Below are 26,505 nucleotides of genomic sequence, written 5' to 3'. Positions count from 1 at the left end.
CATTTGTGCTGCTTGCAGCAATTAATGCTTCCATGAAATGTAATACTTTTTTTTATTATTTTTTTCCTCCTCTGTTTTTGAGAGGTTTAGTAAGTTTTTCTCTCCAGGGAAAGATGGTAATGTGCTATTAAATTAACAATTATTCCTTCCTTCTATGTTTTGGAATACCATGAACATTAAAACACGGGGCCTTAAATAGTCAGTGTAAGGACTGATCAGGCTGTGTTGGTTTTCTTTGCAGCTGCTGAACATTACTTAAAGAAGCTTTTAAAAAAAATTAAAATTACTCTCCTTGTGTTATGTCACCTGCAGTGGGCATATTAAGTGGCAGACATGGCAATGGTAGTTTGGGCAATTTATTCAATTTTTCAAGATACTTTAGCCACCATTACCCAAAGATAAATACTGCACTCCTGAGACTTTTTAGAATAGATATTAAAGAACTGCTGATTTATCAAGTGGTTTAAGAGGAAGTCTGTTGTTGCCAGGGTAAATTTAGCCTTTTCCTAGAATTTAGAAAGCTTAAAAAAGCAATGATACAAACATTTAGGTTTTGCTTTTTTGGTTTTTTTTAATATAGATTTCTGGATTTACCTTCCTAGGGATTAAGACCCAGAGATGAGCTCAGTTGGTTAGAGCATGGTGCTAATAACACCAAAGTCATGGGTTTGATCCTGGTATGGGCCATTCACTCAAGTGTAGGACTCGATCTTCGTGGGTCTTTCCAGTTCTGAATACTCTGTGGTTCTGATAAGTAGGAATGAGAAATCTTATAAAGTCTGAAGATGACAGTCCTGACTCATGCTTAACTCAAGATACTATGAAGAAAATACAAAATTTTTTCTTTTTTTACCTGCAGGCTTATTGGAGGAGATACTCTGCTAGGAAAAAATATTTACAGCTAAGACACTGTGTTATTTTTGTACAAGCAAGGATAAGGATGGTGAAGTCTGTTGCTGCATATAAACGAATTGTTTGGGCTACTGTTACAATTCAGAGACATCTGCGTGCAGCTAAGTTGGCAAAAATAGATCGGCAAAGATATGAAATCATAAAGTCTTCAGCACTTACTATTCAGTCTACATTCAGAAGATGGAGGAAATACAAAATTCAACAGAAAATTAAAGCAGCTTTGGTGATTCAGAGTTATTTCCGAAAATGGCAATCTTCAAAACTGGCTAAGAGAAGGAGGGCTGCCCTTGTCATACAGTCTTGGTACAGGATGCACAGAGACCAGAAGCAGTATCTACATGTTAAGCAAAATGTTATCAAGATTCAGGCTTGGTACAGGTGTCAGCTGACCAGACGTGTTTACCAGGAGCACAGGGTGAAAATAGTGACAATTCAGCGGTACTACAGAGCTTATAAACTGAGGAAGGCTGAGAGAGAGTCTTATTTGCAAAAGTGTGCAGCAGTGATAGTCCTCCAAGCTGCTTTTAGAGGCATGAAGGCACGAGAGCTGTGCAGACAAGCAAAAGCAGCGCGTGTTATTCAATCAATGTGGAGAATGAAACAAGAGAAACAAAGATTTCTGCAATTAAAAAAATCTGTTACTACGTTGCAGTCACACATGAGAAAATACCAACAAGTAAAAAGATACAAAGAGATTAAAAATGCTGCTTCTGTAATTCAAACCCAGTATAGGGCACACGTGGCCGCTAAAAACGCAGCTGCTGCTTTCCGGAGAGTGCGCCTGGCTGCCATTGTTCTCCAGTCTGCCTACAGAGGGATGCAAGCCAGGAGAGATGCTCACGTGTTGAGATCTGTGATCAAAATTCAGTCAAGTTTCCGTGCTTACGTGGCCCGGAAGAGATTTAGAAAGTTGAGAGATGCCACAGTGAAGATTCAAGCTCTTGCAAAAATGAGGCAAGTCCGTAAGCGGTACTGTGCACTGAGGAAAGCAACGCTTTATGTCCAGCGAAAGTATCGCTCTGGGAGATATGCCCTTCAATTTAAAGAAGATTTTAGGAAATTGAAGGGAGGTTGCATAAGAATTCAGGCTCTAGTTCGAGGCTATCTTGTCAGGAAACAAATACAAAGGTTGAGGGAGGCTGCAGTATTACTTCAGGCCTGCTACAGAATGAAAAGGGACCGGCAACGGTACTTAAGCATCTATAGTGCTGCCATTGTCATTCAACAGCGTTACCGTGCCTGCAAAAAGACCCGCTGTCACAGGCAAGAGTTCTTGCAAGTTAGAAAAGCAGCTGTGTGCATACAGGCAGCCTACAGGGGTTATAAAACACGAAAAAAGCTTAAACTTGAATACAGAGCTGCTGTTAAAATTCAGACTGCTTTTAGAGCTCATGCCGCACGAGTGAAACACAAGGCAATGGTTCAGGCCTCCATCGTGATTCAGAGGTGGTACAGAAATTGTAAGGCTGGTAAGAGGCAAAGACTGACCTTCTTAATGACAAGAGCAGCAGTGCTTTCTTTACAAGCAGCTTTTCGTGGCTGGAAGGTACGGAAGCAGATTCAAAGACAGCATGTTGCTGCTGCTAGGATACAGTCTACCTTCAGAAAATTCATGGCTGTGAAGAAATTCAGGCTTGTGAACCACGCTGTGCTAACCATGCAAAGGCATTACAGAGCCAGGGTTCTAGGCCAGAGACAACGGCAAGAATACGTCCAGTTGCGTAATGCTGCGGTGCGTCTTCAGGCACTATGGAGGGGGAGAGCTGTGAGAAAAACGATTCAGAAGAAACATCATCTTGCAGCAATCATTCAGTCCTATTACAGAATGCACATAAATCAACTAAAATACAAGAAACTGAGACAAGCCACTTTGGTGATTCAGAAATACTACAGAGCCTACTGTATGAAAAAAACCCAGCGTGCAATTTATCTAAAAACCAAGGCAGCTGTGTTAGTCTTGCAATCTTCTTACCGTGGGATGACTGTGAGGAAACAACTGAACAAACTAACCAAAGCTGCTACAACTATACAAGCTGCCTTCAAATCTCACCTGGTCAAGAAGGAATATGAAAGACTTAGATCTGCAACTCTAGCCATTCAAAGGCGTTACCGTGCAGTTATTCTTGCTAAGTGTCAAAGGCAGAGATATTTGTCTTTAAAAAGAGCCACAGTTACAGTGCAGGCGATTTACAGAGGTTTAAGAGTGAGGCGACAGGTTCGCTGTATGCACCAAGCAGCTGTTTGTATCCAAGCCACGTTTAAGATGCATTGCATGAGCATAAAATATCGGACAATGAGAATGGCAGCAATAAGAATTCAAAGGCAATACAGAGCATTTTGTTTAGGCAAAGTACAACGCAAAAAGTACTTGGAACTAAAGAAGTCTGTAACTATCCTCCAGGCTGCTTGCAGAGGCATGAAAGTCCGACAAGACTTAAAAACTATGCACCAGTCAGCAGCAATAATCCAGTCCTATTATCGGATGCACAAACAACAGAGGGATTTCAGAAAATTGCTGCTTGCAACAAGGCAGATTCAGCAGTGGTTCCGTGCTTGTAAGGAGAGAGATGCACAAGTTCACAACTACACAATTATGAAAAATGCTGTACTATGCATCCAAGCTGCATTCCGTGGTATGAAAACAAGAAGACTTATCAGAACCATGAATGAATCGGCTGTGATTATTCAAAGAAGGTTTAGAACATTTCTGGAAAGAAAACATTTTCTTTCCATTAAGTCAGCTGCTGTTGTAATTCAGAGAAAATACAGAGCAACAAAACTAGGAAAAATTCAGCGTCAAAAATATCTCTCTCTCCTTAATGCTGCTGTTATCATACAGTCTGCTTATAGAGGATTTGTGGTAAGAAAAAAAGTGCAGAAAATGCATCAAGCTGCTACAGTTATTCAAGCAATGTTAAGAATGCGTAAAATTTACGCTTCTTATCGAGCACTCAGGCTTGCTTCAGTAATCATACAGCAACGTTATCGAGCTTACAGGGAAGGGAAGCATGAGAGAGAAAAGTACTTAAAACTGTACAATTCTGTTCTAGTTCTTCAAGCTGCCTACAGAGGAATGAAAACAAGATGCTTCTTGAAGAGACAACATGAGGCAGCACTTACAATACAGAGAAACTACCGAATGTATAGGCAGTACTGCCATTACAGAAGAGTTCAGTGGGCAGCCCAGCTAATACAGAGGAGGTACAGAGCCCATAGGCTCAGGAAAATTGCTGTACAGCATTACACTTCATTAAAGAAAGCAGCAGCTTGTATCCAGAGGGCTTTTCGAGACATGCGAGCAAGAAAACAGCAGCAAGAAATGCACTGTGCTGCGACTGTGGTTCAGAAAAACTTTAAAGCCTTCAGAGAACGTCAGAGATACCTCTCTCTTAAAGCAGCTACTCTTGTTTTTCAGAGAAGGTACCGAGCTTTGGCTCTGGCAAGGCAGCATGCTTTGGAATATCAGTCTCTCCGAAAAGCTGCTATTCTCATCCAGGCTGTGTACAGAGGTGTCAGGGTGAGGAGGAGTCTCGAGCACATGCATTTAGCTGCCAGTACAATACAGGCAGCCTACAGAATGCTCAAGGACAGAAGGGCCTATCAGAATATGAGAAATGCAGCTATGGTTATTCAGAACTGCTATCGATCCTATTTGAAAGGAAGGGACCAACGCAAGAAGTATCTGATAATGAAGAGTTCTGTTCTTGTTATTCAAGCAGCATACAGAGGCATGAAAGCACGGCAGGAACTGAAAATCCTGCATGTTTCAGCAGTTGTAATACAGTCCAGCTATCGCATGTATGTACAACGTAGGTACTACAAACAGCTGTGCTGGGCTGTCACAGTCACACAGCAGAGGTTCAGAGCCAAAATGGCAAGAGAAGCTGCCATGAGAAACTATGCAGAAATAAGAAAGGCTGTCGTTTGCCTTCAAGCTGCTTTTCGTGCTAGGAAAGCCAGGCAGTTGTATAAAGCCAATGTTGCTGCACGGCGCATTCAATCGTTCCTACGGATGCGTGTGGAGAGGAGACGCTTTCTTGCAAAGAAAGCAGCAGCAATAATGATCCAGTCGATGTTCCGGTGCCAAAGAGCAAGGACTCACTATACACTGATCCAGAGCTCAGCAGTTGCTATCCAGAGGTGGTACAGATCGTGTCTCAGGGCTCGTTCACAGAGAGCAGAGTACTTGGCTCAAAGACAAGCAATAGTAGTTATTCAGTCTGCCTTCCGAGCTATGAAAGCAAGAAAAACAGCAAGGCAGCTACGAGCTGCAAGAAAGATTCAGTCTTTTCTTCAGATGGCTCTACAGCGTAGAAAATACATCCAACTCAGAGCAGCAGCTGTTACATTACAATCCTATTACTTAATGCAGAAATGTAAATCACAGTATAAGAGCTATAAAAGAGCAGCAGTTGTCCTGCAGCGGCACTACCGCTCCCACCTGACTGTGAAGCACCAAAGAATGACTTACTTACAAACCCGCAGGAACATTATCCTTGTGCAGGCCACAGTCAGAGGATACATCGAAAGGAAGAGGTTTCACAAAATTAAAGAAAGCACAATAAAACTTCAGGTACTTTTGGATGAATAGTACTGGGATTTGGGTGTATTTTTGCTTTCGTTTGTAGGTGTTTTAAAGATATTTACTGCTCTTGCAAACCAAGTTTAGTTTGAAGCTAAAGTAGAATCAGTTTCTGAAGTGTATTACAGGGCAGATATATAAAGCTTACTACCACAGTACACAGAAATAAGGTTCTTTAAGACAACTGAATTTTGCCTCTGAATATTAGTGGCTTAATGAATGTTTTCTTTGATGGGAATATGAATGAAAGCTGTCTTCGTGTATTGTATGAGAGGGCACTGGTAGTGGGTATAAAGTGACATACTTGGCAAAAACCACGATTGCTACATTCTTTAGGACTTGTGTTTAGGAAGGTGTGAGTAAATCGATCATGTTAATCCCCCTTGGTTCACTAATTGGCCCTAGACTAACCTGAGTGCCTAACTAACATTTTGAAGAGGAATTTAAGGAGGGAAATTCCCCCAAATCAAGGAAGAAAGGGAAATAAATAATCTCTCATTTGTGGTCCTGAGCAGTCTGGTCTAATGGGTGGCATCCCTGTCCCTGTTGGATGAGTTGCAACTAGACCATCTTTAAAAGTCCCTTCCAACACAAACCGTTCTAGGATTCTTTGAGAATTTCTTAGGTTGGTTTTACTTTCTTGTTGGAGACCACATGCTCTGCTTAACTGATAAAAATCAGGTGTGCTTTCTTCACCTCCGTGGTTTGGGGGGATTGGCAGCTGCTTAGTTATTTTCTGAATGTTTAACTTATACATCCTGAACAATATAAATATAGTTACTTTCCTTAAAAGGTAGAAAAAAAGAATGAATTTTGAAATTGGGAATATACTTCTTTATATTGTTGTTTTCATAACAAGCTAGGGAGTATAGCTGTACGTAGAAATACGCAAACATTCCCAGCTGTTATGATGGAAGTGAAATATTCCAAGTTTGTCTTTTTCTTTGAAGGCATCTTTCCGTGGATTTATTCAGAGACAGAAATACCTTCAGTGCAAGTTTTCTGCTGTGTTAATACAGCAGCACTACAGAGCCCATCGGATGCGGAATATTGATCAACACAGATTCCATCAAATGAAAAAAGCTGCCATTACCATTCAGGTAATCATACATGTGGCTTTTATTGAGTGTTTGTTTGGGATTTTTAATCTCTCTTGTATTCATTTCTTCATGATATAGTTAGTTTTGCAGATTAATATTAAAGAGTGGCATTTGTGGTATTTCCCTGAATGTGTTTCACTTGCTTTTGAAAACGTTGTCTAGTTGGGAGAAATCAAATATTTGTAATACTTTAGAGATAGAAATACTAAAAGTTGTTCCTGTTCATGTGATATTTTTCCTTTTAATTTTGTTCATTCCATTAAAAGTTCTGATTTATTTTTGTTTTATTTTTATTTCTCTAATAGGCAGCATACAGAGGATATAAAGCCAGGCAGTGGGTTAGCAAAATGAGAGCAGCACAAGTCATCCAAGCCTGGTTCCGAGGTTACAAGGCACGAAAGGAATACACGTCTGTGCTCAGAGCTGCCCTTGTTATTCAGAGTCACTTCAGAACCCAACAGCTGCAGACTCGGTAATACTGAATCTGAGAGAAATCATTCTACTTTTCAAAGCTTTTATTATAGAATTATTTAGCGCTGCACTGTACTCTTTAGGTTCTCAGGCTCTGCCCCTGCAGCATCCATGTGACATGCATAAGTATAACCCTGTTGGAGCTGGTGGGGTTATTCTTTTGCACAAGATTTTCATTACATTTAACTGTTTTTCTGGAATGGAAGCTTCCTCGCTAATTTAAATTTTGCTTATTGGGCTTCAGAAAGAGTAGGCCTTGATCTTTTTTTCACTTCTCTGTGTTTTGCAAGAAAAATGTTCTGGATATTGTTAAAATTCTAGCATACAACTTGTAGGTTGAAAAGCTATTTCATTTTAATCCACAATGGAATTGTTAAACTGGTTTATGTTTATTTTGCTATGAGATCAGCCTGGTAGTTCATGTCATGAACTGTGTCCATGTCAGTAGCAGCAGAGGATGCTGTTCAGGGATGCAAGGTCCTCCCTAAGCATCCCTGCTTTTTAAACTTCCTTGCCTGTTCCTGTTGTTATCCTATTTATGGGCCTGTTGTATGTCAGTCTGTCCAATGCCTTTCAAGCTGCTGTGTCCCTCCCCAGCCTTCTTTGGCAGCAAGTTAGGGCAATACCTCCTATGGAAAAACAGGAAGCATCTTCTGTTTAAAATCAGTCCTTTTGCCAACATTGCTGGCTATTCCCATTTTCTAGTGTTCCAAGACCAGCTTTGCTTTTCCAGTATCTATCTAAATGATTTCATAAACCATCACTGTTTTCTTACTTAAAAATGCATTTCCATGTTAGGTTTTTGAAAATGAAGTCCTGTGCACTTACCATCCAAAGAGTCTGGAGAGCGACGCGCACTGCGCGAATGGTTCGGCAGCAGTATCTGGCAATGAAGAGTGCTGCAGTTAAGATTCAGTTGGCATACAGGCAGTACAGGGCTAGGAGACTTCTAAGAAAGGTATGTTTTCACTTCAATATGCCATGGTTATTTTAAAAAAATTTAATATATTTGATTTTTGTCATCAATGTGAAGAAGCATAGAAAAGGTGGGGACCAAAGAGAAGACTGTTCAAATCAAAGCTCTTCAATCTTCGAAATACTAAATGTCCATTTTTGCTCTAAGTAACAGGTTGGTTTTTGGTTTTGAACAGTTCCAATTGTTGAATTACCTCTCTATATACTAATACCAAAATAAAATGCTAAATTTTCTGCTGACTTTATTGCTTGCAAAAGATTAGGCCCATATTTTGACCCCATTTAGGTAAATGAAAAGACCTTCCAAACTGTGCAAGTTCATTTAATATAAACTGGTACTGTAGGAGTTTACTTGTATTTCTCATTCCATTTTTGTTCTTATGATGGAAAAAAACACCTAGAACTAAAAATAAATGTACATTGATCCTGACATGAATTAACAAAAGTTTAATTATCAATGCATTCTTTGAAATCTTTTTCAGAAGCACCAGGCTGCATGTCTGATCCAAAATGCATATAGAGGTTTCAAGGCAAGAAGGAAATTTGTTCAACAAAAAGCTGCTGCTGTAATTATCCAGAAACATATGCGGGCTTGGCAGGAAGGCAGGCTTCAATTTAAGAAATACAACGAGACTAGAAGAGCTGTCATTAAACTGCAAGCACTTATCCGGGGTTATTTAGTTAGGAAAAAGGTTGGTATAATTCAAATTAAAACTGTGCTTGGGATGTAAAATATCTCTAGAGCTGTCTTACCATTAATTCTGACTGGCAAGGAGAGGAAAACTTGATTTCTTGGTGTTGAAATCAAGTTCTTGTTGTCTGCTTTGAGTATTGGGCAGGTCAGAATAGATCAAACACAATCTGAGCCTTTTCTTACAATCCTTTAGAACTGAAGTAGGTTTTCACTGTTGGATGTTGTTTTAGCTTCTGAGATCTTTGTGGCTTAGCTTCTTCACACACAGGCTTACAATTTCATTGTTCTCTGCTATGTATTGATGTTGTTGCTTACAATCACTTCTCTGTGTTATCATTTAGATTAGAGACCTGGTTCTGCAGGGAGGTAGGTAGCTTCCTTAATTCTGAGGTGATTTTCCAGTATCTAGTAGTATATTGCTGTGTACTATGTTCTTTGTGTGGCCATCCAGCTACCTCAGAGTATGAAAATTAATGATGTCCCTTGTTTTGTTTTCCTTTACAGATTTCAGAACAGAAGCAGAAGAAGAGGCTTCTTTATTTTACAGCAGCTGCATATCATCATATCTCTGCAGTTAAAATTCAAAGGGCCTACAGGATTCACCTCACCTTAAAACTTGCACAAATCCAGATCTCATCTGTTCTTATAATACAGGTTGGTCTGATTAAGGCTGCATGGTTTTGTGTAGTAGTCTAATTTGTTTTCTGTGAGCTAAGACAATGTAGCTCCTTCACATGTGAAAAAGGTAAATTATGAATTCTATGGTTTATTAAATAATGCTGCTTATACACAGCTAAGAAAGCTTTGGCAGCTTAAGCATTTTAAAGCTGAGGATGGATGGGAAAGTTTGTTTCCTTCAGACCCTCAAGCTTGCTAAAGGAATCCGAGTGCTGTTTTAGCCTATTTCTTTATATCCTACTGGAGGTAGAAAAGGTCAGACACAACAACCTGTAAGGTTTGTGAAATGTAGAGCATCTTATAGGAACAATCCCTTGGGATGCTGTGATTTATTTGGTTGGATGTTTCTGATCTCCCAGTGGTACCAGAGTCTGTGTACGTTGCAGCATTTTAATATAACCAGATTTTAATTACCTAAAAACAAGATCAAAAATCAGGTCTCTATTGCAGCACTACCAAATTGTAAAAATTGTTTTCAGGTCTCCAAACTGACCATTAGCTTAGTTCCAGTATGGGAGGGTCAGCACTGGGTAAATGGAGAGGCTGAAATGGGAACCCTGAAATAGCTCTTCTCTGGTCAAGGATGTCGTGGCAAACTTTGCCCTACTACTTCTCCATATGTACAAATTGTTATTTCTCCACATAAGTTAGATTTTCCCTTTAAGGTAAGAGAGAATGGATGGAAAAGGGTGTTTTTTGCTCTCATTTGGCACACAGTAACCTGTCTCCTTTCTTGGTTTATAGAGGGGAAGGAACAGAGCTGGGAAATGAGAAAAGTGGAGTGGTGGTTCTTAAAAGCCAGCCAAGAGAAATAAAACTCCTAGGACATAGTAATGCTGGACACAAGTATAAACTGGGAGAGTTACATATTTTATCTTTTTGGTCAGCCCTGAAGTGGTCAGACAGTTGGTCTGGATAATCATTGTAGGTCTCTTCCAACTGAAAACTATTCTATCTGTCCCCTCCTCTACCCTTCCTTCTCTACCCTTCTCTCCTCAGAATGCTTCCCTAGTGGCTCCTAGTTAAGATTTCATTCTGCAGTCTTGCATTTCAGCTACCCAAGGCCAGTCAGAGTCATGGAGATTACACATGACTGATGATGTTTATAGTACCTGTATCTGTCAAAGCTCACATTAAAACACTCAGTTATTATCAGTGCTCATTTAGGGTGGGGAAAGGGAATTTAGGGGAAGGGTTTTAAATAAACAGGAAGGTACTTTCATTTTAAACAGAGGTGGTTCCGAGCAAAAATGCAACGAAAGAGATTTTTGAGAGATTATCAAAGACTCGTTCGACTACAACGTGTGATTCGAGGCTGGCTGAATCACAGGCATGAGGCAGCAGCCATAATCCAGAGAAACGTGCGGAGATTCCTCGCCTGCAGACGCAGGAGGAGATTTGCAGTGGGGATAATTAAATTTCAGGTAAACACCTCTTGTAAGAAAATGACGGGTTTGGGTTGGGTTTGTTTGTTAGTTTATTTTTATTGTCTATGTTTTTTTTCTCGTGGGCTTTTGGGGAGAGGAAATATCTTTGCTTTGGTTGATGAATTTCAGTGAAATTGCAAGCCAAGTGAGCTTTAGTTTAGCCATGAAAGCTGAAGGCAAAGAGATAATGAAGCAGATACCACTTCAGGTGACTTAGGTGGGAGTGTGTGTGGACTGTATAGGCATGGATTTTTTTGCCTTTTGTCTTGAAAGCCCAGCATATGAAAGAATAACACTGAGTGTTAATTACTTAAAATTGAATACCCAAGGTCATTCAATATTTTGCAGGCTTGTGTATAACTGATTTGGAATGGTGATGGAAGTTCTGTTGTCTTGTCTCTCCTTTACAACTTGTTCTCTTTGTGGAATTCCTTTTCTGTAGGCATTGTGGAGAGGATATTCTTGGCGAAAGATGACTGACACAGCAAAAACCAGAGCTTTAAGATGCAGTTTAGAAAAGGCCAATGAAAAGAGCAGAGAAGAAAACAAACTGGGCAACAGAACTGCAATTGCAATAGAACACCTTCTAAAATACAAACATCTCTCCTACATTCTTGCAGCACTAAAGCACCTTGGTCAGTATTTTGTTTTATTATAACTGATGGATTTTCAGAATGATAAATACTGGATTTTTTTCAGCTGAGAAGAGTTCATAATGATATTTAGGCTTTCTGCATGACTCTAAAATGTGAATGTTAGAGGGTAGAATGGAGGGTTTTCCAGACTAAAACTAGATTATTGATTTAAGAACCATATTTAAATGGTTATGTAGAGAAACGAAATCCTGTATGATTGCTCTAATTTCCTGTCAGTCCTAGTAATGTTACACCTTACATAAGTTTATTATCATTTTTACTATCAGTAGATCTCTCTGTGGATCATTTTTGTCTGCTTAATTTTTAGTCTGAAATATTAACACTATTTCTTTAGAAATGCTTAAATCAATAATTGCAGTTTTTGCTTTGCGCTTCTATTTAAAAATAGAGAATATCCTGGTTTGCAATTATTTTGCTTGAACTTCAGAGTTCCCTTTATTTATATTTCTTTAATTGTTTTAGAGGTGGCTACCCGGCTGTCCCCACTGTGTTGTGAAAATATAGCCCAGAGCAGAGCAATCTTCAGTATTTTCATTCTGATTCGAAGTTGCAACCGGAGTGTTCCGTGCATGGATGTGATCAGATACTCAGTTCAGGTTCTACTCAATGTTTCAAAGGTAACTTGAATATTTTCTTTTGCTGGTTTATAAGCAGTGGGCTACTTTATTGTAGGACTTGTTTATGGACAAAATTTCTGAATAAATCTGGAACAACAGAAGTACTAGTTTTGAATAAAAACTGTTTTTGAAACCAGTTATTTATTTACCTTGTAATAGTTATGTGGAGGTTTTTGGCAAAAAAAATTTATTTCATGTCCTTAAGGCGTTTCAAGCTATCGTAAGTATTTTTAAATTTCTCTAAACTTATTCTAATTTATTTCTTTATTTCAAATATAAAATCAGATTCTGTGGGTTTCTAAACAAGGGGGGAAGCACAGAAAGTACCTTTTTATAAAAAAATCTGTTACAATTGTGTAAATACAGAAGCGATTTTTATTGCTTGGTTACCAGTTCAGCTACAAATTTATTCTAGGGGACAATATGGGCTTTGCTTTTTCCTCTAACCTCTAAATATTAACCTCCAAAATAAAAATATTTTAAAGCTCTATCTATATAAACTCTCTTGTCTCTTTCTTGTTTAACAGTATGAAAGAACTACTCGAGCAGTTTATGAAGCAGAAAATTCTATAGATACTTTACTAGACCTCCTGCAAATGTACAGAGGCAAAGCTGGGGACAAAGTTTCAGAGAAAGGAGGAAGCATTTTCACAAAGACCTGCTGTTTGCTAGCTATCCTTTCAAAGGACTCAAAAAGAGCTTTGGTAAGACCTAAATGTTTCGGGTTTAATGGTTTAATTTGACATACTTTTCTTGCATGTTTTGGTGGTGTTTGTAATTGTTTTTCTCTCCCTCTCTACCATCCCTGTTATGGCTGTAATATTAATTATGACTAAACTCTGGTTTAGAACGTATGTATTTCCAAATGGTGAACACACTCGCATTTTCTCGATTTAAGCTGCTTTTGACCTTGCAGTATTGACTGTGTGCTGTCTCCACCTTTCCTCAGGAAATCCGAGCCATGCCAAGAACTGTTTCTTGCATCCAGAGCCTCTATAAACTCACAGCTCGGAAGCACAGGATGGATGCAGAGAGAACACTTGTGAAGCAGAAAACAAACACTGCCTTAGGTGGGAGTTCGTCTGTTCCGGTAACTCCTCTAAGAATAAAAACAGTTTCAAGGTAAGTAGTTAAAAACCAGTCTTCTATTTCTGCTGTGACATTGAAATATTTTGATTTAAGTCACTAATCTTTTCACAGGATTAAACCAGACTGGGTCTTGAGGAAAGATAACATGCAAGAAGTTGTGGATCCTCTGCAAGCAATTGTGATGGTGATGGACACACTTGGTATTGCCTGCTACTGAAATGTAAATGATGTATAAGAAGATGTATTTGTACAGTATGTATGTAGGAGATGAATAAATGATTTGGAAAAAAGCAATTAAGTGTTAAACTACCATTGGAAATGTTTTTTTGGATTACAATTAACATTTTGGCAACCTTTTTTATTGTGTACAGTTTTGAAGCCCTATTTTGTACTACTACCAAAAGCAATTGTATAATAAAATCAATTAACTGGATTTTACTGGAAATTTCACTGGTGCAGTAATGTATTGTTGTCACACAACTGTGAATATTACAAATAGCATGGGATTCTTCACTCTGATTAGATATTGTCAAATTCTATTAAAAGCAGTTGTTTATGGGGGACAGTAATGTTGTCTGATCTAGAGACATGTAGAAAGGGAGGCTTAGGCTGTGGATTTCAAAATTGGCTGATTTTGAGGAACTCAAGTCTACTTTCTAGTGAGGTCTTGAGAGATCATGTATGACAGCAAGAAAAAAAATATTATAATTCCTCTGTTTTTTAAGCATTTCAAGATAGTGATGGAACAACAGGATCTTGTAAAGGTGAATTTAGAAATTCTGAGCTGACATTTTAAGGGAGGTATCTGTGAGTTTCTTCTTTGTATCAAGTGAGCAGTGCATACAAGCATGCATCTCCTGTGGCTGAATAGATTGTGTTCATCACAGCATCCCTTTTCATCCTGTTCTCTTCTGCATTCTCAGAATTGTGTTTGCTTAGAGAAAATGCCAAGAAAATGCAAACTGTAAAATTATACTCTCCCACTCCCAAAGTTAAGCATTATACCTCTAATGATGCTAAATCAACTGGTAGCCATTAGTCAGTCAGGTGACTGTATGAGGTTCATTTTTTCTGGTTTTGTTTAAAAAATACTTGAAAGAGGCTTGTTGTGTTCAACACAACTCAGACAGATAGTAAGAGGGACTATGTTGTTCCTGTAAGAAACTCCAAAATCATGAATATCTATAGCATGCAGCTGACTGGTTTACTCTGGGGATAGGCTGGAGGACAGGGGAATTGTCTGCTTTCAGCCAGGGTAAATAATCTGATAACAGAATGCCCTTTAAACTTGGGACTCGGGAGGTTGTGAGTGGAACGGTGATCAGCAAGTTTAAAGTGTTCCATAAGCTTGTTGCCTGATTTCACTGTAAAATGATAAATTACTGATGGTAAAGTGTATCAAATGGAGGTAGAATCCTGCCAGTCTAGTGCTAAGGTATTTGGAGAACTAAAATAAATGAAAATAGTTTTTCCAGTGAATCAACTTGTTACAAAATACCATAGACATCGAGGCATTTGTTGAATACCTTTGAAAATTCAGTTAATTATTTACAAAAGTAATACTTAGGGAGTTTTCACAGGTAGTGGGAACTGTAGATGGAGACAGTAATGAAGATGAGATTGAAAAGCTGTTTTTTCTTCCTAGTTATGGTGTGTTCAGGGAAGCTCTTTGCAGAAGGTAAACACACTGAATTCTATTGTACATTGAATCTAGAATATGCGGCCTTGGTAACGTAAGGGCAATGTCTTTCATTTCTTTACTGCATAAATACTGCTTTTTAAATTTAAATACAATTCTGTTGTGACATGGCTGATGATCACGATTCAGCTGTAGGTGATTCCTGTCTAAGTCTCAAAGCTGTAATATTGAAATGTTCAGACTTCAGAAGAAATTTCTTCTGAAGTGTCTTTGAGCTGTTTTGAGGCACTTACACAAATTGAATTTTGTACTATTAAAACTTTTTATATATTGAAGTGTCTTGGGGATTGAAATGTTTTCAATTTGTTACAAAGCAAAATAGTGGAAGTTAAATGGAACCTGCAGCAGTTAGTCTGGGGTGGTCCTGCATTTTCTATCCCTATTTTCAGCATTGATTTCTTCTTCTGTTTGTTGTTTTGGGGTTTTTTTGTTCATTTATTTGGTTTTTTATTTTGGGGTTTTTTAAATACTCAAGGTCATATTCAGCTCTACTCTTTTTAAAGGTCTTCTCCTATAACTGGGGGGTTCTGTTGGTTTTTTGAATTGCCATTGTTTTTTCCTTAATCTCCATTTCTTCTTTCTTTTCTATTGACTGTTTTTAAATTCTCTTTTTAAAGCCTAACTCATATATTGCCTCCTGGCAGTTTGTCCTACTTTTCTGCTAACATTTTCTGAATTGAGGAGCTGAGGCACAGCTAATCCTGACACTTGTCACTGAATTTTACAGTAGGCATTGGTGTGTTTGTGTAGCAAAGGGTGCTCATGCTTCTGGGCAAAATAGAGTAAAACCAAGGTGTCCTGCATCAGTTTTGCCCAGTTCACATTAGGAGGTTTTATTCTACAGCTGATATTCTTGTGAACCCTAAGAGCAAAAGCTGATAAAATTGTAGTATGTCTTCATTTCAGCAGGTCTTAAAAGGCCCTTCATGCTTGTAAGTATTCTGAATTTTGTTCTTCTTTGAAAGCCTGTATCAGTCAAGCTGATATTAAATAAATTCATGCAAAAACATTCATATCTGGGCTGAAATTTTTAGTGGGAAATATATTTATCCTTTTGCAGATACACCTTGTGATTTGCCACAGATAGAAAATGGAAACCTTGCCCAGTACTATTACAGTTTCAAAAGATACTATTTCCCTATGCACAAAGGAAAAAAACTCTCCTATTCTTGTATGGTTGGTTACACGACTGAAACTGGGACTCAAGATGGAAGAATAACTTGTACAGCAAAAGGATGGTCTCCAGTGCCACAATGCTACAGTGAGTTAACTTTATTCATCTCCTCATTGCTTCCAGCAGGAACATTTCCTAGCTGGTTTTCCTGGGATATATAGGAAAAGAAGCTGCATAACAGAAGGGATAAAATGTACAGGGTGCAATCAATTATTTATATCAAGACTACATGGGTTTATATATGGCATTTTTTTTACAATAATACATATTTTATGGGCTCTTAACCATTTATGTTTTTTATAAGAGCATAAGAAAGTTGCCCAGTTTTCTTAGTCTGGGAAAACTTAGTTTTCCCTTAGATGTATATCTTCTCCAATCTCCCTAGCTCTAGATTCCTTGGCTGTATTCCATGTTGTTACTGGTGGCTTGATGTATTTTTTGATGATTGGAGCAGTGTTTCTTCAGTAGGTCAAGAAAATAAGATTAGATCAGTATAGCTACAAACCCCTTCTTTTGCTTCCTGGAGAACAAATTATTCCATTCTTTCTAACCAAGCTGTTTTCTTTCCTTCAGGAAAATGCAGCAAGCCTCTTTTGGAAAATGGCTCTTTTTCCAGCACAGAGATGGACTTCAAAATCCATGAGAAATTGCAATACAAATGTAATCCAGGCTACCACACCCTGAGTGGTGGTACTGAAGATACAGTGCAGTGTCAGCCACAAGGATGGTCCTTCCAGCCAAGCTGTACTAAAAAACTTGGTAGGATTCTGCATTTTTCTCCTTTTTAATCCATTGCAGATCTATTTAATTTCACTGTCCTTGCTGTACCTGTAGGGTGTTACGATCTGGTTTAAACCCAGAAAAGCAAAGCAAGCTAGGTCTCTGTGCATAAACCGGAAAGAACTAAGAAGGTTCAAAATATTCCCAGAAACAAGATTAAAACCAAAAGAGGTTAGATGTTGAAGCCTAAAAATTGATGTATTTTATTTAATAGTAAAAGAGGCAAAGAGAAGGGAAGATAAAAGAAAGAAAGAAATGGAAAAAAGAAGGGTGCGTGGGGGGTGGGGGAACAGGGAGAGGTGACAGGGGTTAGGTGGAAGCACATCACCCATCTGAGGGTCCCAACGACGTCTCGTTGCTCCCCTCCATCCCGTCTGCTGGTGGTGAGGGTCCCCCGTCGCCGCCGTGGCCACGCCGCCACACGCCGCCACACGCCAAAGGGTGCAGAATTCTGTGGATTAATATACACTTTGGGCCAGGTGGGAACGCCCATGTGCCTCTCTTGCAGGGGCTAGTTGACCCTTGCAACACTGAGGGTCTGTTGCATCATCTCTGGTGCTCTGGTGCAAGGTCTGGGGACCCCTTTGAGGGGGGATCCTTTGATGGGCCATGTCACCCCCTTCTGCTGTGGATAAGCTTCCCCCCCCTCCCTGGTGAGCACCCCTCAGCTGGGCTCTGCACAGTGGAGGATGGGCAGTCACTGTGCCTCTGACCACAGGCTTTTCCAAGATACCCAAGGCGTCTCTCCTCCACTGTTGGTTCGAGGGTCTGTGTGAGCCTGGCAGCTGATAGCCCTGGGGCTGTGGTCTCCACCTTTAAGAAAATGTTTTTGCAATACAGTTTTAAAAGTCCTTTAAGAAAATATTTAAGTCACAGACTGTAATATTTGTCTCTGACATAGGGCCAAACTGCCTATGACAGACTCTCATTTGAGTACTCCTAAAGCAGGTTCTCAGTTGTTCGTCTGGGGAAGAATTTGTCAGGTTTCACATGCTGCTGGTTTTGTGCATTTGTATAGACGCAATTCCATGTAAAATGAATCAGCAGAGATGAAATCACACTGTTTCAAATAAATCCATTGCCATACCAACTTTCTGTTCCAAATGACGAGTGGAAAACTTGTGCCAACCAGCTGCATTTGTAATTATTTGTTATTTACCAAGGTTTTGCCTGGGATATGACAACTTTTAACGTGTATTTAAGGAAAACTTTGAAATACTCGCAACAAAAAGAGCAATTAACATCATGCCTGTGCTTTATTTCTTTGAGAGTCATGTCAGGTGCCCAAGTTACGCCACGGCAGCTACTCCAGGGCCCTGCAGGAGGTGCAGCTGAACGGGACGCTGCAGTACTGGTGTGAGGAGGGATATCGCACCGCGGCGGGGAACGCCTCTGAGGCAGCGCTGTGCCTCACACACGGCTGGGACCTCACCCCCAGCTGCACCAGTATGTCATTCTCTCTGAAAACTGATTTATTCTATGTGTAAAAATCGGCAAAGAGGCTTCTTTCATCAGCTGGTGGGGGGAGCTTTCCTCAATTGGTTTTCACTGCTGTGTTTTATTCCCAGGAATAACTTGCTCCTCTTTGAGTGAAGTTGCTCATGGAGGTTTTCATCCTGTGAAGAAATTCTATGAAGAAGGAGATGTAGTTCACTTTTTCTGTGACAAACATTATTCTGTCACCGGATTTGACTTAATTCAGTGTTACGATTTTGGGTGGTATCCAGACCCTCCAGTGTGTGAAGGTACCCTGTTTTTATAGTTTTACTATGTCAAATTCTTAGAGAAAAGCTCTCACCTTCTTTCAAGAAATGCTTTATGAATACAAAATAAAAATACAGTTGTACCAGTTTGCAGCCTAAATCTAAATAGAGTGCTAGCCAAAGGGCAGGGAGCCAAAGTAGCAGGAAGGAAGGTAATGGTAACTGGAACTACATTTTAGTGAACTGTAGCAACAGAGCAGATACTGTCTCTTACTGTTGTTTCTCTGTTATATCCTGGAGAAGCAGGAATCAACAGTTACAGGGAATTGTTTAGACCCAGAAGCTCAATAAACTCTGTTCAGAATACATGAAGGTTTAATCAGGCCTGCTTAATCCTGCCTTGTGGGGTGGGGATGTACCTCTTGAGGGGCATTAAAAATAAAATTTGTAACAAGGTCCTCCTTAGCTTGTGGTACCTTTCAGAGTTGTCCAGCCTCCCCAAACCTTACTTGTTTTGAACAGAATTAATTAAAACATTGTCCTGAGGACAGAAACACACCTTTAGCAATTGCTATCACTTCCCCAGTCATTGGGGGATAATGGAGAGTCTCAGTAAAGAAAGTTCCAAAGGAATGAAAGGTGAAGCAGTTGAGATACAGAATAGAGCGGAAAGCAGCACAAACCAACTTTAGTACAGCTTAGACTCCAGCCCTGTGTTTATTCTCGTGACACAGCAGGAACTTTTCTTGAGTGAGTGCAGAGAAGGAGGAGATGCTCAGGAGGATGAAAACAAGGCCTAAATCTACTTTTGAGGATACAGTAATCACAAACTTAATTTGGAAATAGGAAATGGGCTATGATTATTGCTCCTTCTGTAGCATTAAAATTAATGCATAATCTGCTTTAAATATTATATGAATGGGGAGGGTACGGGAAATCTCTATTTCCTGGAGTCCTTTAAAGAACATTTTATTAAGTCTCTGTGGAGAAATTACAAATTTGTTTATAGCAGTACAATGACATAGTATTTCTATTTTTATACTTGTTGAATGCAAAATCACTTGTTTGTTCAGGTCTCCCATTGTATTAAGAAAATTGAGAAAATTTTATTAAGCTGTTACTCTGGATTATAGCCAAAAAAGCCTTTAGAGTGATAGGCTTGCATTGTGTATGGTGAGCTTAATTGTGTACGTGGTTTTGGCAAGAGAGAAAACAATATGCAATTTTTTATTTTCAGATGTAAAAGATAAATGTCCTCCACCACCACTCCCTCATGGCCATATCAGCACAGCCAGAAGAACATATCGTAATGGAGACAAAGTTCGTGTGCCGTGTACCTTGGGAAGAAGAGGATCTGAGGAAATCCAGTGTGAAGGAGGAAAATGGACATCACCCTCTGTCTGTATTGGTGAGTACTTCTGTGAAGGCTGACAACTGAACTGAAATGATTCTTCAAACCATGCCTTAATTTTCTGGAGAGCTTTCGTTTCTATATCTGCAAAACTCTTTGCTTTCCTCTGTTAAAAGGCTTGAGAGGCAAAGTGCTGCATATTTTGCAGGCAATCCATGGTTCCCAGATTAAAAAGAAGGATGAGCTAGGTGAATTCAGCTGCCACCTGTGACATCTTCCCTGGAAAACTGGGATTATTACATTTTACAGTGCATCATGTCTGGCTGTTGTAGTACTTTAAAATGAGCTGTTTCTGAGAAAACTGGTTCTGAGTTTCTGCTATGGTTACAGGAACTGTGGATAAACAGGAATCTGAGGCACCACCACCACTCGAGGCAGATGCAGAAATAAAGGCAAGCCAAACACATCGCAATGAAGATATGAGTAGGTGAACATTGCCCTTCTATTTAAAAGGGACTCTCCAATCCAATTATAGGCATTTTATGAGTAACTTTTGTTATAGGACAGTTCCTTATTCCTGGAAATGCTTGCATGTGCTACACATGTCAATGTAGCCAATTAATGAAAGACTATTGTTGCTTATTTCTAAGTTACACCAATAAGCCTGCTCTGTATTCTTAATTTTATTTCATATACAGCATTTACTTGCAGTCATTTTGTACCCTTTAATACTATTTGAACATGCAAATTCGTATATTTTGTTGTTCCTTTGATCAATAGTTCCAGTGAGGTTTCTTTTGTTTATTTTGAACCACACATGGGTGAAACATTTCACGTAACAAATAAGATGGTCTTGTCACATAAAAAGAACAGATTACTATGTTCAGTGTAAACCAGCAGGAGTCAAAAGTAGACATAGATGTAAAGTGTAGAGGGAAATAAAGTGCATGTCTGCAATTCTGTAAGGCAAGTGTAGAATCTCTGAAAATGAAATTTGGAAAAGGAATTATGTTGGTTTGGATTTTAATTGTATGCAAATTATTTTGCTCAGTCTAGTATTGGTCTAATACTTTCACCAGTGTAAACATTGTTGTAATCTAATCAAGATCTAATTGCCTGTTTCTCTATCTCGTATCAGAAGTGCAGCAAGACTGTGCCTCTCCACCTGTGATTAAAAATGGTGGTGTCCTGGGCCCACTATTGGCAAGCTACAAAAATGGTTCCTCAGTAGAATATGGCTGTCAGCGTTACCACTTTTTGGATGGGCCCAGTACTGTCTACTGTGACCATGGGAACTGGACAGAGCAACCAACCTGCTTAGGTGAGTCTTGGGAGGAAAAGCGAGTTTTGTCATATGTAATACAGAAAGGAATGAAAATTGGAAAGAACCTCTAAATAATCTTTTCTTTACCATCTTTTCTCTTTTTTTGGAGTTAATAAAGATTCCAGAAATATGAGGATGAACCAGAATTAAATTTTTAGCAGGCTTCTCCTGGGTGTTCTCTGGCCTGTTCTTAAAACCAGCCAATTAAAAAGACTCTGTTTCCTGAGTGAGCTATTCTAGGAGATAGCTGTCCCTGCTTCCTGGGAGGATTCTCCAATTTCATTCCTCCATATTGTCCATTCAGTTAATTTCTTCCTGTCCTTCAATAGATAATTGGAAGGAATGGTGTGACCATTCCCAAAATAGATTTTAGATACAGTTAATGAAGAATTAGCAATGACTTCTTGGACTTTTGTTTTTAAACTTTCAGCCTTTTTTTTTGATTATGTGTCTTTGTATCTGTTGTTTCATCCTGGCCTGAACTTTTCAATTTTTCTGTGCTGCTCTTATGTATGCTGCCCAACACAATGTGTAGAACTCCCACTAGACAATTGCCAATGCTAGCAGGAATACAAACATGAGTTGTTTGTTTATGTTTCCTTCCTATCTCTAATGAAATAATCCAATTTTTCTAACATCCTTTGTTAAATTGGCTCACCTTGAAGTTCTTAATCTACCATGAAAATGAAAATAAACAACCAGTTCACTTTTAATTGCTTATTTCTAAATGAACAAAAGTCACCTTATTTAGACTGAAAGGTCCAGGTCAGCATTTTTGGATCTGAATACTCAAATTTAACAAATCCTGTGAAATAATGAAATCTCATTTCCTGTGAGCATTATTTGTTTCCTAAGCATCTAAATAAGCCCATCATCCTTTGCATGTTTTCTGAGATTTCTTTTCAACACTCACCTAATCAGAGCAGAAAGAGTACATGCTGATGTTATCTTCAGGAAAATTCCATGTGAATTTGGTGTTACACTGCTGTCACCAGACTGCCAATGAGTTCTCTCTGCCTTTCCCTCAGCAAAGCATCAATAAGGGCCTTTAGCAGCCAATGATTCTCGTGGAACTTGTAGAAATTTATTTTGTAGCCTCTGTCAGGCTTTACTGATGTTGAGCAGGGATTTCAGAAGTTAATGAGGTTAATCATCTAATGGAAGGCTACACTCCCTGATGTGATCCTGGTTTTAAGAACCCTGTCAGAAAGCATCCCTTCCTTTTGCATGTGTTCGGTCTCCGGTGTTACTTCAGACCATTTCTTTCCATTTGCATTTTTTTTATGCATCTGTACTTCTTTGTCTTGCAAGATTCAGAAGCATTTTAGAACTATTGACTTGGGGTTCTCTTTCTTCGCTCCTACAAAAGGGAGCTAAGAAACCAGTTCAGTGGCTTTTTATTAAAATACACTTTTATTTCCTAGAACCGTGTACTCTTAATGTAACTGATATGGACAGCAACAACATAACATTGAAATGGAGACGGGAAGAATTAATTTTCCTTCATGGAGATCTCATAGAGTTTGAATGTAAACAGGGATATGATTTTCTCCAGATTGCCATTCCATCTCCTGGGAGGACACGGTGTGACCATGGCAGACTGAAATATCCAAAATGTGTTATTCAAGGTAAAACAATAATTTTTTCATTGCCTTTCTAATTAATCAACCTTAGACCTATTTAGAAATTATTTGCTTTACTTTCAGTGTGAGCCTGGAGTCTGTTGTAAATAATCAGACTTCAACAATACAGATGCATAAGGCACCTCTATTGTTTAACATATCCAAGCATGGAAAAGTGATACACCTTCCTTTGACGGGCAAGGCTGGAGAAAGGAGGGGGAAACTCTTCTCCAAGCCCAGGAAACTGAAAGCTCTGTAGAAAGAGAGCTGTAAAAAGAAAACCTTCATGTTCATTTAATTTATGATAAAGCTGTCTATTTGTAAATTTCTTATGCTGAATGTTTCTGAAATGCTTTAATTGTTACTGCAGCTGCTACAGAAAAATGTGGCTCTCCACCATCTATTGCAAATGGAGCTCTTACTCTCCCAGCGCTGCCCCAGTATGACAGTGGTTCTTCAGTTCAGTATATTTGCTCTGACTATCATTTTTTGCAAGGCTCTGAGAGAATCTACTGCTCTGAAGGACAGTGGACTTCACCACCAGTTTGTATAGGTAGGTGTAATAAATAAGATAAATAAGAACTTCTCTGTAAGATTCATAGCCTCAAGGAGCAGCCTGGAAGTGACCTGGTAGGGCCATCTAGTCCAACCCCCTACAATGAGTAGGGTTGCTCAGAGCCCTGTCCAGCCTGACCTTGGATGATCCCAGGAGTGTGCAACCACTGCCTTTCTGGGAAAACTGTACCAGTGTTTTACCACTCTCACTGGTGGTAATGTCTCCCTTATGGCTAGGCTGAATCTACATCTCTTTATGGTTTAAAACCGTAACCCCCTTGTCCTATTGCTCCAGGCCTTACTAAAAAGCCTGTCTTCATCTTTCTTACAAGGCTTTTTTAGGTTCTGGAAGGGTACAATGAGGTCTCTCTGGATCCTTCTTTTCTCCAGGCTGAACAACTCGAATTCTCTCTAAAATCAGCTACTTAAAATTTATAAATTGAGTATTGTCAGCTAGAACTTTTAGATCTCAATTTCAGTTTCTTCAGTGACAGATGAAAGTTTTAGTAGAAGCAAGTTAAGCTCATCTGGCATTTTTTTTATTTCCTTAACTATGATATGCCTGCAGTAGAATAATAAAACAATGGGAAATAATTTACAGTTCTAGTGTAGCCTAGTCAAAATACTCTGTTCCAATAAGAATCAATTTATTAGCACTGATCAAGTCTCTCTTTTTTAGAGCCATGTACTTTGTCAAAAACTGAAATGGAGAAAAATAATGTGCTGCTGCAAGCATTCTATGCAGATCAAGTTTACTTTTACCACGGGGATTATGTTGGATTTTACTGTAAACGGAACCATTTTGGAGCAGAATCTGGCACAACTTTATTTCAAGTACAGTGTAAGAGAGGACAGCTGGCATAGCCAAGGTGTGTTGAAAGAGGACAACAAGTATGAACTTGAGGAAAGCCTGTAGGAAAGGTATGTATGTAGGTGAATGAGGGTGGCCTCATGTTCTCCAGGTCACTCCACGCAGCTTTGGGAAATGAGTGCTGGGTCTGAGCTGGATTGGGACAGAAGGGAAAGGCGTGTGTGGGATGAGGATGAGCAGTGCAGTACAGGGATGCAATATTGGCATACACATGGAAAAATCTGAAGGAAGGAGTTGTGCATCTTAACAGCACTCATGTCTCCCTTCACAGGTAAGGAGCCTCTAAAAGTTTTTAAGGGATCTGTAAAACTACTTAAAACCTAAAAGTAGACAAAGTTACTGAGTAGTTAATTATTATTCTTAAAACTATTTTAAGAATATTAAAATCCAAGTACTTTGTATGATTTCTTATGACTCTTATATATTGGTACTCTTAAGGTTCTGCCTATGAACATGTGTGACTACAGCTATGAAGAGAATCCAGGAATATGGACAATCCATTTCAGTCGGTTTTAATAAAAAAGCCACTATAAGGGTATTCTCTCTCTTTTATGTCTAAACTCATGTGTCTGTGAAATCATAGCATGTATGGTGCTCTGTATGGGTTTCCAAGGCTTTTTCAAGAGTTACATGAAAGAATAAAACAGAAAAAGAAATTAAAGCATTCAGGAATAGACAAATTCTGCTTATTTGATCAAAACCCAGTCAACGAATAAGTGGAAAAAAGGGTTGATAAAAATACTTTACACCGTGTAAGTAATAGCACTACCCTTCTTTTTACAGAGAAATCTGGGTGAAATGGAGAGAAGGGGATTAAAAGGCCCTTGCTGGAACAGCTGCTGGAAGTAGAATTCATTTAGCCCCATCACTGCCTCTGGCTGTACACACAACACTGGCTGTGGGCCCAGGACAGGATTAGGGGCATTGCAGACATGAAGGCAGCATCTTGTTGATAAACCTGGAGGCAAAGAATGCATCGCATACTCGAGCTTCGTGTGGGGCTGCTGCCACTCAATCACCTACCTGTTTTAGTGACATGCCACATTTTCTCATTCATTGTTTTAATCCTAGTGTAGTAATAGAATACCTTCTTGTGACCCTTGATGGCCCTTGCAAGTGCCACTCTGAGCTTTTTTCTAACATTATCCATACATGCCACATCACTGCCATGGACAGCTCACCTTGGAGCCTGTTTCTGCCTCAATCCCCTGTACATTGATACCTTTTCTGCTTCAGAGATCTCTGTGAAGTCTCTGATTAGATAAGCCAGTCAAGGTAGATGTGTTTTTCCTCCTGAAGATGATAATTGAATAATCTTGTGCTTGCAGGATCCTGTGCTTCAAGACTTACAAGCTTTTCTCAACTCCTGTGAGTCCCAAGCAATCCCATGTACTCTTTTCCTAAATAAGTCAAATTCTGCTCTCCTAAGGTGCATGATTTGTACTCTGGTACTTGCTTTTTTCTCCCCATTCTGAATCATGAACTGCATTAGTACACTGTTACCACAGCCAGGCTGCCACTGACTTCCACAGGCACGTCCTCCTTGTTTGTGAAGGGCAGATGGGGCTGGGGGTGGCATAGACTGGCCCATCCAAGGCCTGGACCAGGATGCAGTTCCCACATTCACCTAGAAACCCCAATTATTTGCACCCCAACGTCTTGCCCTTGCAGGAAATATCTGGCTCAAGTCCCCCAGAACTGATTCTGGCTAGAGACTTCCTTGAGTTGTTCAAAGGAGGCTCCACTTGCTCTTTCTGCTCAGGCACTCAGGACACTCACCCCAGGCTCATTTCCAAGCAAGTGGAAGAAGGTAGGAATAGACAAGGCCAAACACACTCTGTGTGCTGATAATCAAATTAGCTGTGAGCTTTAATTCTTGTCTCAGTATGCCACCAAAGCCAGCCTGTTTTCTGGCCACAACTGTTAATAAAATAACAGTGAGATCAGTATAAAATGGATAAAATGCAAGCACTACCCTTTGGCTGGATAAAATGTAAATACATTTATAAAACTAGATCTAATGTGGATAATACGCAAATACAATCATCCAATAATAAAAACAATACCAAATTCCAAGAGAGAACATTGGCTAAGCTGCAAACAAAGCACAGCAAACTGGGAAACACCAGGAAAAGTTGAGCTCAAAGCACTTGGTTGGTTGAGGGCTCTTTCATTTCCTCAGCCTGGGCTCCCTCATGCCATTTCCATTTACCCATACCTTGATT

The 26,505-nt window shown here is 39.4% G+C and overlaps 3 protein-coding genes across 8 annotated transcripts in view; 2 read left to right on the top strand and 1 right to left on the bottom strand.

Annotated features, from left to right (window-relative positions):
• Positions 1–13,634, top strand: part of ASPM (assembly factor for spindle microtubules) — a 27,565-nt gene extending 13,931 nt beyond the window's left edge. Inside the window, exons 18-29 of the mRNA XM_032117359.1 lie at positions 860–5,485; positions 6,445–6,594; positions 6,900–7,066; positions 7,864–8,023; positions 8,523–8,732; positions 9,239–9,388; positions 10,645–10,836; positions 11,282–11,474; positions 11,958–12,112; positions 12,640–12,816; positions 13,062–13,234; positions 13,313–13,634. Coding sequence (XP_031973250.1) covers positions 860–5,485; positions 6,445–6,594; positions 6,900–7,066; positions 7,864–8,023; positions 8,523–8,732; positions 9,239–9,388; positions 10,645–10,836; positions 11,282–11,474; positions 11,958–12,112; positions 12,640–12,816; positions 13,062–13,234; positions 13,313–13,418 — 6,459 coding nt within the window. The 3' untranslated portion in view covers positions 13,419–13,634. The remainder of the gene's footprint in view (positions 1–859; positions 5,486–6,444; positions 6,595–6,899; positions 7,067–7,863; positions 8,024–8,522; positions 8,733–9,238; positions 9,389–10,644; positions 10,837–11,281; positions 11,475–11,957; positions 12,113–12,639; positions 12,817–13,061; positions 13,235–13,312) is intronic.
• On the top strand, positions 13,436–26,234 carry LOC116447803 (coagulation factor XIII B chain-like). 4 transcript variants are annotated; one of them, XM_032117364.1, is made up of 12 exons: positions 13,436–14,879; positions 15,961–16,161; positions 16,648–16,833; positions 18,124–18,300; positions 18,423–18,599; positions 19,795–19,965; positions 20,299–20,391; positions 21,047–21,229; positions 22,657–22,860; positions 23,225–23,407; positions 24,089–24,330; positions 25,064–26,234. In XM_032117364.1, the coding sequence occupies exons 1-11, from the start codon at positions 14,798–14,800 to the stop codon at positions 24,271–24,273; spliced, it is 1,842 nt and encodes a 613-aa protein (XP_031973255.1). In that variant the 5' UTR covers positions 13,436–14,797; the 3' UTR covers positions 24,274–24,330; positions 25,064–26,234. The 4 variants fall into 4 exon arrangements, with proteins under 4 accessions (XP_031973255.1, XP_031973257.1, XP_031973256.1 ...); XM_032117366.1 differs by having other exon boundaries at positions 24,089–24,551; XM_032117365.1 differs by lacking the exon at positions 25,064–26,234 and adding an exon at positions 24,719–24,941 and having other exon boundaries at positions 24,089–24,551.
• Positions 24,683–26,505, bottom strand: part of CFH (complement factor H) — a 29,432-nt gene continuing 27,609 nt past the window's right edge. For 2 of the 3 annotated variants that reach the window (XM_032117361.1, XM_032117360.1), the window contains one exon: positions 26,123–26,505. In XM_032117361.1, the coding sequence (XP_031973252.1) occupies positions 26,489–26,505 (17 nt within the window). In that variant the 3' untranslated portion in view covers positions 26,123–26,488. Of the gene's footprint in view, positions 24,808–26,122 lie in introns of those variants that run through there. The other variant, XM_032117362.1, reaches the window with a different exon arrangement.

Source organism: Corvus moneduloides, chromosome 9 (assembly GCF_009650955.1).
Source record: "Corvus moneduloides isolate bCorMon1 chromosome 9, bCorMon1.pri, whole genome shotgun sequence".
Classification (NCBI taxonomy): Eukaryota; Metazoa; Chordata; class Aves; order Passeriformes; family Corvidae; genus Corvus; species Corvus moneduloides.
This window is presented reverse-complemented; position numbering and strand designations above follow the sequence as displayed.

What these genes read in the sequence shown, in the direction of transcription:
- LOC116447803 (XM_032117364.1), top strand. Translation starts at nt 14,798, where the DNA reads ATGGAGACAGTAATGAAGATGAGATTGAAAAGCTGTTTTTTCTTCCTA. An exon ending in AGAGCAACCAACCTGCTTAG is followed by an intron (nt 21,230 to 22,656) that starts GTGAGTCTTGGG and finishes TTTATTTCCTAG; the next exon opens with AACCGTGTACTCTTAATGTA. An exon ending in TTCACCACCAGTTTGTATAG is followed by an intron (nt 23,408 to 24,088) that starts GTAGGTGTAATA and finishes TCTCTTTTTTAG; the next exon opens with AGCCATGTACTTTGTCAAAA.